The sequence below is a fragment of the Aedes aegypti genome, chromosome 1 (assembly GCF_002204515.2).
Source record: "Aedes aegypti strain LVP_AGWG chromosome 1, AaegL5.0 Primary Assembly, whole genome shotgun sequence".
Taxonomy (NCBI): domain Eukaryota; kingdom Metazoa; phylum Arthropoda; class Insecta; order Diptera; family Culicidae; genus Aedes; species Aedes aegypti.
Genome location: NC_035107.1, coordinates 123,281,653 through 123,297,333, shown reverse-complemented (window position 1 = coordinate 123,297,333; position 15,681 = coordinate 123,281,653). Strand labels below are relative to the sequence as shown.

The following is a 15,681-nucleotide window of genomic DNA, read 5'->3' as shown; positions in this document are numbered from 1 at the left end:
TGTTAGTGGGAGGGTACAAAAGCTTCATGATCAGGATTCACCTTGGTAAGTGATGCGATTTATGTAACCTCAGTTTTAAACAGAGTTGCTCGCTGTCACTATCAACGCTTAAAATTTGCTGATTTGTACAGGCCGACTGCGATACAATTCGGATCTATCTATATCACATCAACATCATACTGTCTACTCCATCACCAGTGCATTGATGGTGATAGACTATGGATAGTCGCGGTTTGCCTCGTAGCCAATTAACTGTTTATTATCAAAACGTCCGGGGCTTGAGAACCAAGACAAACGCGCTACTCCAGCAACTCCTTTCCTGTGACTTCGACGTCGTGATATTCACAGAGACGTGGCTTCACACCGACATTTCCAATGCTGAATTGACGAGTAACTATATTATTTACCGCTGTGATCGGAGCTCCCGCACCAGTGTATTGCGTCGCGGTGGCGGCGTGTTAATTGCAGTGAAATCAGAGCTGAACTGTAAGGCTGTGCATCTTGTCGATTGTGAAAAACTCGAGCAAGTTGCTGTGCATATTACGTTGCCACATAAATCGCTATTTCTATGTTGCATCTACGTTCGTCCTTGTAGTCATCCCGACATCTACATCAAGCATGCTGAATCCGTGCAAGAGCTTCTTGACAAGGCAACTCCATTTGATACGACTATTGTTGTGGGCGATTACAACCTGCCTAATCTTTCCTGGGATTATGATGACGACGTACAGGGTTTCCTGCCTCGAAATGCTTCAGCCGAACAAGAGCTAGTTGTGGTCGATTCCTTACTGTCGACAGGGCTTAAGCAAATCAACGATTTGGTCAACGATAACGGAAAGCTGCTCGACTTGGTTTTTGTTAGTGACACAGAATCGATGGAATTGTTCGAACCGCCGTCTGCTATGCTGAAAATAGATCGTCATCACAAGCCACTAGTTTTGAAACTTGACAGTCAATCTCCTCCTTTGGCTCCCACAACAGAACGCAGTGAGTATAATTTCGCAAGGTGTGATTTTAATTCCATTAACGAGAGATTAGCAACCTTGGATTGGATGCAGTTACTTAACCTCCCGACTGTTGATGCTGCCGTATCTGCTTTCTACGACAACATTAATCAAATAATTCGCGAAACTGTTCCGTTGAAGACTCGTAGGCCTACTAAGCTTTTCAATCAACCATGGTGGACCCAACAATTGCGTAATCTGCGAAACCGTTTGCGTAAGGCTCGGAAACGGTACTTTCGCTGCAGGACTTTGGAAAATAAGTGCAATGTACAGCTTGCGGAGGCCGAGTATGCAAGCTTACATGAAATTCGATTCCGAGACCATATTAAGAATATCCAGACTGACTGCAAGGAAAATCCGATATCATTCTGGTCTTTTGTCAACGCTCGTAGAAGATCTTCTGGCATTCCGGTCGATGTATCCTACTGTGATCGAAGTTCCTCCACCGACACCACTTCCGCTAACCTCTTTGCTGAGTTCTTCCAAAGCGTATTCGAATTCACTGAATCACCACCACCGCAGCAATATGTCGACCAGCTACCAAGCTTCAACATTCATTTACCTCAGCCAGAATTCAGTCTTGACATTGTTTACAAAGCGCTATCGTCAGTCGACGCATCGAAGGGCCCTGGTCCAGATCGTCTTTCACCGGTTTTTATCAAAAATTGTGCAGCATCTTTGGCCACTCCTATCATGTGCATTTTCAACCGTTCACTCCAAGAAGGCGTTTTCCCAGATGTCTGGAAGCTTGCATCCATCACACCAGTATTCAAGTCCGGAAATCTGCATAGAGTAGATAACTATCGACCAATCTCGATCCTGAATTGCTTGTCCAAGGTTTTCGAAAGACTGCTGCACGACATGTTGTACCCAGCTGTTCAACCGATGATCTCGGAATTCCAACACGGATTCAGGACAAAATGGCCGCCAAAAATTTTTTAAGTTTAAATGAAAGCTATATCCTTTCTCTATACTATGCCACTAAGTTTACTATGAGTTCCAAGCGAAATATGAGACATATCACGTGAGGAAATTCCCAAGATTTTTTTTTAAATGGGCTTTTTCGCAAACTGTTCAGCTAGCTGGCGTACGAGGGGTCCACCAATTTGAGAAAACAGAAAGGACCACCCTTAAGTTTTATCGAAAACTAGCGATCTGTGACATAAAATTGGAATTCTGACGATGGGTGCCGATGGCGGCCTGGTTTCAGCGAGAATTGCTCACAGGTACACCTGAAGATCACCTCAATCACGTTCTGCTCGATGGACGGCACTTTTTTTACTTAACATACGTAAAAAACTATCGTGTTACCAACATTCACTCCGAACACTACATGATGATGGTGAAATTGCGCCTAAAACTATCCGTCATCAACGATGTACAGTACCGACGCCCGCCTCGGTATAATCATGCGCGACTGAAACAACCAGATGTCGCCAATGCGTACGCACAGCATCAAGCTCAGGCATAGCCTGTTTCTTAAGTTGATTCTAAGAAATTGTTTCCCGATAAACAGAAAACAGGTACCATCAGTGTACCAGTATCCGCTCATGCCCCTATTTCCGCTCACTTGTGTAAAAATTGATTTTTCGTGTCAAAAACCAACATTTTTCGCACGGATATATTCTAGCAATACTAACAACTTTTAAATGAAGTCGTCTGACATTATTTTCATTTGGTAATATAATTCTTTGAATTCTTTGATAACACAAGACCTCGTGAGCGGTTATTGGACCTAGTGGTTCGTGTGTTCCAATAACCGCTCATGCTAAAAATTAAACAAAATTTTAAAGAAATGTCGATTTTATACCATAAAAAAATATCAGGATAAATAACGAAATGCGAAATAATGCATCTTTTAGTAAGTTCGTCCCGAAATCTATTCACCGTGAGCGGAAATAGGAACACTTAGATGCAGTAACAAATGCAATTAAATGTTTTTTTTTTATGAAAGTTTTTCAAATTATTTTTATTGTGCCGCTGATTACCTATACTTGGAGCTACATTGTGACATAAAAATATATTTGATCAACACAATAGTTATTTTATAATAAACATAACTTCCCTTAAATGAGCGGAATCTGGTGCACTGATGGTATTTGAACCCCTTTTTCATAAGTGTGAAAATTAGGTATAGATTTTCTTTCGATAAAAATATGCAAATTTTAAGCTGAGAGAAATAGAAATTTATATTTTTGGTATTGGTTTGTTATAGGTAGTGAAACTCCATATACGATGTGCGACGAAATGCGTCGTTATTTAGCATGCATGTTCATATTGTTCTTTTTTTTATTTATTTGCTGTTGTTTGAGGCTATGAATTGAATATACCTGTACTATTTCACTTTTTGATCAGCTGTTTCTATATTTTGTAATGTATCACTACCAAAACTACACCAATTCATTCTCTTTTATGTCGACTGTGTTGTTTTTGCCACTTCTGTTAATTTTAAACAGAACACTTCTTACATGTTTCATTATTGGTTTAATTATCCTTCACTTGCACTTTTTTATCATTTATTATTTATTTATTGCTAGATGCTTACGATCGATCGTAAGCCAAATAATTTACAACGCGCGTTGGAAAATCAACGAAACGGGATATTTTCCATGGAATCTAGCAAAGATCATAACTTAAGTCGGTCAATACAGTGCAGTGCTTGATTTGACAAAATATCAAGCAAAAAGACCAATTCCGAAACAATAGACCCTTGTTTTTCAATAGCGTCGTCTAGACGGAGACCGAGAGCGACTTCGAGATTGCCTTCGTGAAGATTTGTACCGATCGCGAGACCTTGATCGAGAACGGTCTCGTGATTTGTACGAATACTTGCGATCTCGATCGTCGTCTCGGGAGTCTCTCGAATAAGATCTTCTCCGTCGCGAATAGCTGCTTCGTTCGGAACTGCGCGATCTACGAGAGTGCTGCGAATAACGATCGTCATCGTTATCGTAATAATCATCCTCTTCGTCATCGCTGTGACTATGCCGAGAACGTTTATGTTTTTTACTTTTATGGGACTTTTGTGACGATTTACGACTTTCGGTTTCACGACGCGAAGACGATGCCCGACTGCTGGAGGCATTAGAAGGTGTTTCCGAAGCAACACTACTACCCCGTCGAATATCTTCCAAATGTCTTGCCGCTGCAATAGCAGCAGGAAAAAGTGGTGTTGACATCGAGTCAACTATTGGCGGTGAAACTACACTGCTACTCGGACCAACCACTGCTTGGTTTACCTTCGGAGCGGCCAGAACAACTTCACCTGGTTTGTGGTTAACGATCGCCACGTGAGTTATATGAGTCTGACGAACCGTATCCTTGGGATCACTAAACCTGGAAACCCGCTTGTCACGTGTTCGCCCTGCAAAACACAAAAGAAAAGAGCTCTTCTGATGTAAAATTTATACTTTCTCCCTGCTTGCAGAGAGCTGCCAAATGTTCAATCAATATATTCTTGTTTTGGCAATCCTCTGTAAATGATGGCTCCTCTAAGAATCGTTGCCACATCGGAAACGGTTCCTAAGAATTGGAACCTTCAACGTACGCATTGTACTCAAAAAGCATTCATCACGCTCACAAAATACTTGACCCAAACCGAATGAACTTACCGAGCTTGTAGGCATATAGTTTATCATTAACAGGCTGGGTCTCACCGTCTCTTGGTCCAAATTTACTACCACCGCTAGTTCCTGCCATTGGCGCCTGGGGATGGCCCAATCCAGCTCGGCTACTGCCACTGGCGTAGTCCTCTTCATCGCTGGCGTTGTTCTGCTGATTCTTCTGGCGCATCAGTTGATCATATTCCCTCTTCTTGCGCTCCTCGGCTGCCTCCTCCTTGGCAATTTCTTCTTCAATTTCACGTGCTGTCCATTCGAATTCCTTCTGCCGCTGCTTGATGGATACCTAGAACGATTGGAATCATAGCCGTGAATTAGAAGGCCATTTATGAACAACGTTGGACAACCCATGGATGGACCTTTTTCGCAAAGCGCACCTCTTTCAGAAGAATTAGATGCCCATCCAAACACAATGCTTTCCATTGCATTTGCAATGCCTATCCGAGAGCACACATACACAACTTGGAACCAAATTGTTATTGCCTTTTAATTGCTTATAACTTTTCCTACAGGAAATTTTTCACACAATCCACATTATGGGAAGGGTAGACGTCCTAACTACAGAAAAAAAATGTTTGTTGCACTAATGGCACGCTTCTTGAAGAAAAAACTGGTGCTGGGGTATATTCTCGGGAGCTAATAATAATTTATAGATACTGAACTGTGTTCCAGGCGTAAATATTTGTTCTTATGTGTGAAATGCAATCAGCACTTCAACAACTGGTAAAGTAAAACATTTCTGTTCAGATAGTCAGACTGCTATCAAAACCTAGCTTGACACAACTTGGTCAAGGCTAGTTATCGCATGTCGAACTCAAATTGAGGAACTGAATTCAGTTAACTCTATAAACCATTTTTCTATCGCTGGAAATGAATTGTCTGATGAGTGCACGCATCACCTCATTGGCTTCGAGCCAATTCCAAAGTACTACTGGATGAAGCTTCAAATTAATTCTTGACCAGTAAATCAGCACAAACAATATTGGAATAGTTCAGAGTTGTTACGTCAAACAAAATTGTACATTACTAAACCATCTTCAGAGGTGGCAAAGTGTTTAACAAGTCTTTTTTTTCTTAGCAATGGTGGGATAATCTGCTTAACAGACACTCGAATCCTGAAGGTCCAGGAGTGTAGAGTTGGGGACCGTTTACTACATGCAAAGCAGCAGACAGGACTACATCTCCGACCCACTAAACCATTCCCATTGCCGCCAAACCCTTCGTCTCTCCGGGACCACCAAGAAGGCATTGCTTCGGAGAGGGGCTATTGCACATCGCAACCTCAAGATTAGCTGCGTAGCCATGCAGCAACGAACATCGATGACACGCTTAGGGGGGTCCACCAAGGTACTATGCTGGCGCTTTGTCAGCTTCCCGAGTGGTCCTTACCACTCCCATTGTCCTCTGAAGGCGGGCAGGGTCAACCACAACGTCCGCGTCAAGCTGTTCTGCAAGTATCAATAACTGATACTGCGTGCTCCGCTATTTGACCTGCTGAAGGCTCAGGCCATATCAACTAGCACCAGTTGGGATTGCTGACGAAGGGGGCCTCCACCTGCTCCGAACAACCAGAGGCTCGTATACAACCCAGTAGGCCGGCGCCACGACAGCAACGCTACCAGGATGTTCTCCCCGCGACCACTTAATCGCTGTAAGGGTCGATTTCGACCGTAGGGCACCGGTATGACCTACGTAGCCGACTGCAAACCCTTGGACCACCTGTTGCTTAGCGTCTGCACTAACCATTCCTCGAGTCCACGCGCTACCTCCTTTGTTGCTCCAAGACGATGTGAGTGATAGCCGATGAAACGGCATTCCAGCCAAGCTCGTCTTCACAAATCATCTGAACCGGATTGTCTGGAGTCGTGTCCCCACCGCATGTGGCAAGCATGGTGTCACGCATTGTGCGTAAACACGGGCACACGAACAAAACGTGTTCCGCCGTTTCCTCTAAGCCTGCACAAACTGGACATTTGGGAGAACCCGCATGACCGAAACGGTGTAAATACTGTCTAAAGCAACCAAGCCCGAAAGGACCTGTGTCAGGTGGAATGTTAGTTCCCCATGGCGCCTATTGACCCAAATATCTACCCTCGGCATCAACCTGTGGGTCCACCTTCCTTTGGTGGAACTGTTCCTCGCACGCTGCCATTTGACCATAGAGGCCAGACTGGCAGTCCTGCGTATGCCTTTTGTGCCGCGCCTTTCGAAGCACTCTATGTCTTCCATGATAAGGATACCAATAGGCACCATACCAGTGATAACGCAGAGTGCATCGTGTGATACGGTACGGTACGCGCTCGCAACCCTCAGGCATATTAGCCTATAAGTACTTTCTAGCTTACTACGGTAGCTGTTGGTACTTAAAGCCGTGCCCCAAGCCAGGCCACCATACCTCAGTATGGACGAGGCGACACTGGCCAGAAGCTTACGCTTACTGGCGTACACCGTAGAGCTATTGGACATCATCCGGGACAGTGCCACAATAGCTGTGGAGGCTCTCTTGCAGGCATAATCAACGTGGCTACCGAAGGTAAGCTTATCGTCGATCATCACCCCCAAGTGTTTGACGGAGCGCTTCGAAGTGATCGTGCAGTCGCCTACACTGATCACCGCTTGCTGCACCGATTTTCGGTTGTTAACAACAACCACCTCAGTTTTGTGGTGAGCCAATTTCAGTTTCCTGGAGCTCATCCACTCCTCCACAATTGCGATCGAGTGAGCTGCAGTTAATTCCACTTCTTTGATCGATTCACCGTAGACCTCCAGCGTAATATTGTCGGCAAAGCCAACAATAACCACACCCACCGGGAATTTTAATCTCAACACCTCGTCGTACATGACATTCCATAAAACCGGACCCAGGATGGAACCTCGAGGGACTCCTGAGGTTATGTGAAAGCACTTCCGACCCACCTCTGTGTCGTAGACTAGTACCCGATTCTGGAAGTAACTCCCGAGAATCTTGTACAAGTACTCGGGTATCCCCAGACGCAGGAGCGCATCAGCAATAGCTGCCCATCTAGCACTATTGAATGCGTTCCTTACATCCAGAGTCACTACTGCGCAGTAGCGAATTCCCGTCCTCTGCTGGAGTGCTATCTCAGCGGTTTTTTTTACAGTCAAAATAGCATCTACGGTCGACCTTCCTTTCCGGAAGCCGAACTGGTTGCTGGAGAGGCCATTTACACCCTCGGTGTACCTCAATAGTCTGTTGAGGATGATCTTCTCGAGCACCTTCCTCGCCGTGTTGATCAAGCATATTGGTCTATATGCCGACGGGTCACCCGGTGGTTTTCCAGTCTTTGGCAATAGTACCAGGCTCTGCCGCTTCCACACCTCTGGAAAAACTCCCTCGTCCAGGCATTTCTGCATGGTAGATCTGAACATCCCGGGAGCCTCCGCAATTGCTACTTTTAAGGCCAGGAACTCTGTCCGGACCTGGTGCCTTACCTATTCTGAGGGATTTTGCTATCCCTACAAGTTCCTCGTCGGTTACCCTCTCCTCATCGCCAGCCCTAGTCCCCAGCTGTCCTACGAAAGGAGGCCAAGGACTAGGGTTATGGCGCGGAAAAAACCCCTCGATGATCCCCTCCAGCATATTTGGAGTTTGCTCTGTAGGAGCCATTGCACCTCTTGTCTTTGCAGGCCTTTTTGCATGCCCATATCTCGGACTTCGGCGCGACTTTGGCAGCAGTGAATACCACCCGTCGTTCATCTCGCTCCTCCTCAGTACGTGCTCGCTGCATCCTGGCCCATAGGCAGGCTCGGCGCAGGTTCGCAATCGCCGGTGGTCTCCCATTCCTAGGGTGGACTTGCCTAGGCATGGTCGCATCGCATGCACGCGAGAGCACCGCTACCAGCTCGTCCCCGCTTAAGCCGAGTAGGTTATGCTCACGGCGGAGCGCCTCAATAAATACTTCGTCATTAAAATACGATGTCTTCCACCTACGAGGGCTTGGCTTTGACCTAGCCGCCGCTTCATCTACCCGCTGCCTGCTGTTGTTGTAGTCGATACTGTAGCGAACTGCCAGGTGGTCGCTGTGAGTGTAGGCATCGTCTACCCTCCAGTCCGAACTACTTGTTAGGCCAGGACTACAAAAAGTAACGTCGATAATCAACTCCGCGCTCCGTTTTGGCTAAAGGTACTTTTAGTACCACCATTAGCCAGATCCCCATTCCACGGCCCAGGCATTGAAGTCACCCGCTATTATCACTGGCCTTCGCCCTGTCAGCACGGTCGTCATACAGTCCAGCATCTGCGTGAACTGCTCGATCGACCAACGCGGAGGCGCATAGCAGCTACAGAAGAAGACCCCGTTTACCTTGGCGATCACGAAGCCCTCGTAAGTAGTAGACACCAACTCCTGGACGGGGTATTTATCCGTCGTCTATATCGCCGCCATTTTTCCGGATGCATCCGCGACCCAGTTGCTGTTACCGGCGGGTACTCGGTATGGGTCCGATATGATGACAATATCCGTCCCCCATTCAGCAACTGCCTGATACTGCAATTGGTGAGCTGCGTCACAGTGGTTCAGGTTCAGCTGCGTTACCTGCACTGTGACTTTTCAGCTATGGCTCTTTTGAAGGTCGGGCAGAAGGTTACGTCAATCAAAATTGTACATTACTAAGCCATCTTCAGAGGTAGCAAAGTGTTTAACAAGTCTGTCAAAGCAGAATTGCAGTATCACGTACGCTAATACTTAGAGTACTAGCGCACTCTGCGATGCGACCGAATTCTAAGTCATGTCCTTCAGTTGAATCTTATACCAATCAAGCATCAAACGACTCACCTTTAACGCTTTTTCGACTTCCTCTTCATCCTCGCTGTTCCCGTTGTTGTCCCCATCGTTATCAGAACCGCTATCGTCCTCATCATCGCTATCGCCATAGATGCCTAGACCTACAAACAAATGGGGCACCGATTATTTGCAACTCTAGGTATTGTCACGCCAAATTTGCTTCTTCAAAGCGGTTCGATTTTATCTAACATTTTGACCAATTTTTCTAGCGAATTTCACTCAATCTTAGTATTGATGAAATTGTTATTTTTAAGTATTATATTGAGAAATAGCAAAACTAACTTACCAAGTCCACCTGTGAGAGTTGCAAGACCGGTCTTTCGCAGCGCTTGAGCTGTTGGTGCTAAGTATTTTTTGGATTTTGGGTAACGACAATGAAATGTATGCAAAGAGAGGAACAATTTTGATTTTGTTGACTTATTATGGGATTTTGAGAAAGAGAAAGAAAAAAAAACGGGGGAGAACTATCGCAGTCAATTTCATGCCCTATTTGAAGATAAGACTTATTATGGGAAAATTGTATATTGCGAGACCTAGTGGTTTTGAACCCATCGACCCAACCGCAGTTTGATTCAACGCTACAAAAAGAGAAAAAGAAACTGGGGTTAGCTCCTAATCTAAACAGACGGCTACCTTTTCTCCGGGTCTTAGCTAAGGTTTCTTTTGCCACGAGGGCAATTTCTTCGTTTGTCACCTCCAGTAAGATTTCCGTTAGGTTCTTCCGAACAGCGATCATCTGCAATACAAGAGTTTATATGAAGGTTGGGCTTTTTTTGAATATCGCGATACATACCAGTTCTTGCAGAATTTCATCCCGCGAACGTGTCAACACTGGACTGTCCTCCCCGCGTTGATCTTCATCGTGTTGATCGTCGTTTCTTACCTCGTCTTCTTCAGAATCCGATTCCTAAAATAGAACAATATAATCACATTATTTTCAAATTCTATGCTCTCAATGCCTTGCTTTGAGCCAATGCAAGCCCATTGAGTGTCTTGAAGATAAGAACTTTAGAGATCTCATGCTTAAAAAATGAGATCAATCAAGAACCAAAAAAGGCCAAACGAAGACCAAACAGGTACCAAGAAAACAACAAAAATCCTAACAGGCATCAGGAGATAAGAATTTGATCAGACATTTCTTCAAGAATATTCATAACACTTTTTTTTGGAAATTCTTCGTGACATTACAACAATTACCTATTATTTTCTTTTATCACGGTTTTTTTTTATTTTCTCGAGGAATTTTAACAGAAAGTTAATCAAACGTGTTATTTTAGACACCTTTAAGAATTCAACCCGAATCTTTTGGACTCTCGAGGAAAACTCAGATTTTTCCTAGACAAATTGCAATCCCTGAAAAAAGGGGGAATAATTGTAATAATTGCTGTAGTATGAACGGGCGTGAAACTTTAAACGAACTTTTGAAGAATTCATGAAGAATAAACTCGATGAATATTTAGAAGAACTGCAACTGAAACAGTGGAGACATTTGTGGACTTCATAAGGAATCCAATTTACTGAGGAATTCCAGGTTGAAATTATAGAGGTATTCCTGGAAGTTCTCAAATATTTTTTCAAAAATTTTGGCAAATTTGAAGAAAAATAACTGGCAAAAATCGGCATTACAACTTGTATATACCTAGTTAAAAAGCAACATAAACTTTTCTTTCCCAAGACTTCGATTTTTACGACAGAAGCGTTTTTAAGTGCTTGAACAGATATTGTTGCGAATGAGCAAACAATTTCTAAATCAGTATATCTTCCAATAGAAGGATGTCTCCTCGTTTACAAAAATAATATCCTCTGAGATACTCAAAATCCAATTTTGAATTCAGTGATAATCTCATTCCAGGCATGGCTAAAATTCTCTTGAAAATGAAATCATCATCGGTTGAGAAACATTATAGTGGACTAATTTTGTCAATTGTATGTAAAATATGCCTACATTAGTCGAAGTTCTAGTATCATCACAGTAAAACCACCCAAAATGTGACGTCAGAATAAATAGTTGTAATAATGAGATTGCATTGAGTGTAATTTATAGAAGAATGAGTCACTGGTTAATAGTTTGGCCACTACTTCTTTGTTTGTTCGTCCACCGGGTTCACAAAGGAGCATCGACGTCCCAGTATCTCCAAATTAGGTGGAAAGTTATCTTCAAAACTTATTTGGAATCATTTCTGTTTCATTTCCTTATTTAGCTGTATGTGTATGTGTTCCCACTATCAAGTTAAATAACTATTCTCCAACGCAACTTCAACCATAAGCAGTGCAGCGAAAATAAGTCCAAAATCACGTTTAACGACCCTGAAGAATTCAAAACAGGTTACAAACCCTAGAAAGGAACTACGGACATTTTTTTGAGTAAAGCCATTTTGGACACAAGGCCACAAGGGCGCCTGGAACATGTTTCAGAAGGATCTGGCACATATCATATACAGAAGTTCATACGCGTGTAATCTACGACGGTTTAACTTTCACGGTGTTTCATTCCGAATCACAAGAGCATCAAGAGGACCAACAATTAGATTTGGCCCGATTTGTTAGGAGTATTTCGGAACCGGTTCCGGTAGGGAGATATAAATGGATACCACCTTCTTCCTGGCTTTACGTCCCTACTGAAACAGAACCTGCTTCTCAGCGCCATGTTTTCTAATGAGCACTTCCACAGTTATTGACTGATAGCTTTTTTGCCATTGACCTTATTTTTGCATGTGTACCTATATCGGTACGCAGGTACTCTATGTCCAGAGAAATCAAGAAGATTTCCAGTGGCGATTCCCTAACTTTAAATCTACCTGTTCCACGAATAGAAATTCTTGAATTTCAGCAACAGATTTGCATCTATTGAGAAGAGGTCTGTTAGAAAGGATGATTCCAATGATTTAGGGATTCTTCTAGAAAATCTTCACTGATTCCTCTAGAAAATATTCCAAAGACTTCTCCAAGGATTTCTTCAGGAAAATCTCTACAAGGTTTCTTGCAGAGAGATCTTCAAGGCTTTCTCCAGGAGTTACACTAGGACAATCTGTTCAAGGATTACTCGAGATTTATCTCTAGTGATTCCTCCAGAATTTCCTCTGAGGATTCCTCCACGGATGCATACAAAGATATCCTCAAGTAGTTCTCTCGGGATTCGTCCAGGAATTATTCCGGTGCTTTCTTCTGGGATTCCTCCACGGATCGCTCCAGATTCAACCAGAAATTCCTCCAAGTGTTCTACAACTCCCGGAATCCGTAAGGAATTGCTCAGGAATTTACTCCAAGAATTCTCCTAGAGTGACCACAAAGGAAATCGCTACATGACTTACTCCAAGGATATCTCCAGTTAATCCTTCAGAGATTCCCAGGTTTTTCTGCCGGGATTCGTTCTGAGGTTCCCAAAAATCACCCAGGGGGTTCCCCCAAGAGTCCTTTTTGATATTACTCCAGAGATTTTCTCATGAATTCCTGTAGGAACGGCATCAGAAATTGTTCTAGGAATTTCTCCAGGGATTAAATTAGGAATATCTCTTCAAAAAATCTCTACACAAATTCCTTTTGGAAAAGCTCTTAATGAATTCTGGAGATTTCTCCAGAAATTCGTCCAAGGATTATTTCAGGGTTTTCTCCAGAAAAATCTCTACAGGAGTTTTTCTATGGATTCTTCTAACCAAATTTCTACAGTAATTCTTCTTGGGATAACTCTAAGGATTTTTTAGGGATTCCCCCAAAGATTTTCATGGAATGACTTTTGTATGAATCTTTGAAAGATAACAACTGGGAAAGTCAGTCGAAGAAATAGTCTAAAAATGTCTACACGAAAGTCCGTGATAATCTCAGGGAGGTTGCTGGAGGTTCTTCGAGTGCTCAAGGATTTCTGGAGCAAATTCTTTTAGAAACATCGCTGGAAGGATGTCTAATAGAGGAACAATCCCTGAAAGTATGCCAGAAGATATGATATCTCTAAAAAATTTCTAGCAAAATTCCTAGAGCGTTTCCTCGAGGAATCTGAGAAGAAATTCTCTAAAAATCTGTAAAATAATCTCGAAAAATTTCCTTAAAATTTAAAAAAAAACCCTGTATCTTTACTTACAAACTTGCTCTTCCTCTTGGCGTCCTCCAACTCGTTCAGCGCTTCCAGTTCCGCCTGCCGCCTTTGCTGCAGCATTTCCGCTCGCTGCTGCTGTTCCTTTTCCTTCTCTGCTTGCCGCAGCTTTTCCCGTTCCATCTTCTCCAGCCCCTCGCGAATCCAAGCCGGAAGCAGCTTCCGCTTGGCATCGTTAATGGTTTGGGTGGTGTCATCTTCCGGATCGCCTCCAGATTCTTGATGGTGGTCCAGTTTAATGACTTGGTCCATCAGACCTGGGATTCGTTTTTGGGATGGCAGTGCTTCCTGTTGATGGCTCGATTGGCCGCCGGTAGGTTGCACAGTACCAGCAATGGCGTTTGAGCTGCCTGAATCCCCAAATTTGTAGATTCGTGCCATTTTGGCCTGCCAGTTGGCCACAGCCAGGGAAGCATTCGGATTGACGGCCACCGACATCGAATCGAAGGCTTTGGCCGTGTTGGAAGCGCTTCCGGACCAATTGGAGTCCCAGGCCGGATTCTGCCACTCGGATTGGGCGGGATATTGCCACGATAGGGACCCATTATCCCACGGATTACCGGATTGCTGCTGGTGAGCCAAGTGTTCCTCGTCGCGTTCCACTTCCATCGGAGCTTCCCCTTGTTCCTCCGCCGATCCCATGTGGCCACCCTCCGGCAGGGAGTCTCTACTATTCGACCCGTAGCTATCCGATATGATCGGAGGCGGAGGAGCAGCCGGAACAATATCTGCCGGAAGTGTTTCCTTCATTTGAATCCACTGTTGGGCAAGCGCAGCCCAGTCCACTTGCTCATTCGACATGTTCTGATACAAACTAGGATTTAGCGAGCTCCACTCGCCTTCCAACATTGCGCCACCACCGGAACCGCCTTCGGATGGCACTGTTTGATAATTCTTCACCGGAGCCATTGCAGATGAGCCTCCGCCACCGGCAGCCGAATAATTTTTGGATCCGTTTTGGCCCCTCCCACCACCGCCACCACTATTTCCGCGTCCGTACATCGCGCTCACTGGTTAGCATATACAACAATCGAACAATTCCACGAATATTTCACTATTGAATAACTAATTATAATTGTGAAAAATCGGCAATTTTCACTACTGGAGAACCATGGCTTCGATTTTTTTCACCAGCATCGAAAAATGACTGACTGACAGAAATGATAATAATGACGTGAAAATGCAAAGGGCCTATCCAACAGGAGGCGCGGGTTTACCGCAGTGTTGCCACATTTTTTGAACTCTAGGCAGCTAATTGAACAATGGTAACACGAATGAATAGCATGCAACTTATGACGGATTTTAATATCTCCCTTGTCCCAAACCGAAAATCATTCAATTACTGTCTGAAGTATCAGATGAAAAGGGGATGGTCAAATGTCAAAACAATCTTCTAAATCTAAACGTAAACATGGTGACGGCAGCGTGGTTTTCCAAGCGTTTCTGGGTGAATTTTACAGGTAATTGCACTTGGAATCTTACATTAGCCTCTTTTGTATCATTTATTTAACACTTCTTAATGGTATCTACCAATCACAGGTCGCAAATCTGCAAGTATTTGGAGGTCATACAATGTATTCGGTAGGTTGGCATCTGTTCCTGAAGACTGGTAAATAATATATATGATAACCTCGTTAAGAAAATAAATAACAATGTACATTCACCAACAATGCTCTGAAGTTGTTTATTTTTTATTTGAATTCTTTTAAATTATTAACTACAATGGAATGGGGATTGCTTACATGCATGTATGATGATCATTCAATTTGAGGCATCTATTCGAAGGATAAAAATCATTCCAAGACTGGATGATTTTCATTCGGAGTGATTTGTAAACAGATGATTTTCGCGCAGATGAAAATCATCTTGATTGTGTCTGAAAATAGGTATGGGGCTCGGATGAGTCAATGATCATTCAATGTGCGACCGGAGTTTTCGTTCAGTGTAATCTGTTTTTTTACTGCAGTATGGATTGCAAAGTGTAGCTTCATAATGAGAAGTTGCAAAAAAAAAACAGGTTTAATAATGCTCCTCAACATCATTAGAGTTCGGTGAAATACTCTAGAGCAGCGTGCTGCCTTTGCCTCTTTGCGAGGGAGTGAAAAAAAGGTAAGCAAAGAGGCAACGAAAAATCACAGACAAACAGACGTCACACTCTCATCCTA

At 43.6% G+C, this 15,681-nt stretch overlaps 1 protein-coding gene across 1 annotated transcript; it reads right to left on the bottom strand.

Annotated features, from left to right (window-relative positions):
• Positions 1-3,167: 3,167 nt before the first annotated feature.
• On the bottom strand, positions 3,168-14,684 carry LOC5576300 (arginine/serine-rich protein PNISR). Its single transcript, XM_021846938.1, has 7 exons — positions 13,505-14,684; positions 10,223-10,336; positions 10,063-10,165; positions 9,716-9,772; positions 9,421-9,530; positions 4,616-4,910; positions 3,168-4,368 (listed from the first exon to the last, which is right to left on the bottom strand). Exons 1-7 carry the CDS (start codon positions 14,516-14,518, stop codon positions 3,722-3,724), a joined length of 2,340 nt encoding a protein of 779 aa, XP_021702630.1. The 5' UTR covers positions 14,519-14,684; the 3' UTR covers positions 3,168-3,721.
• Positions 14,685-15,681: the final 997 nt, after the last annotated feature.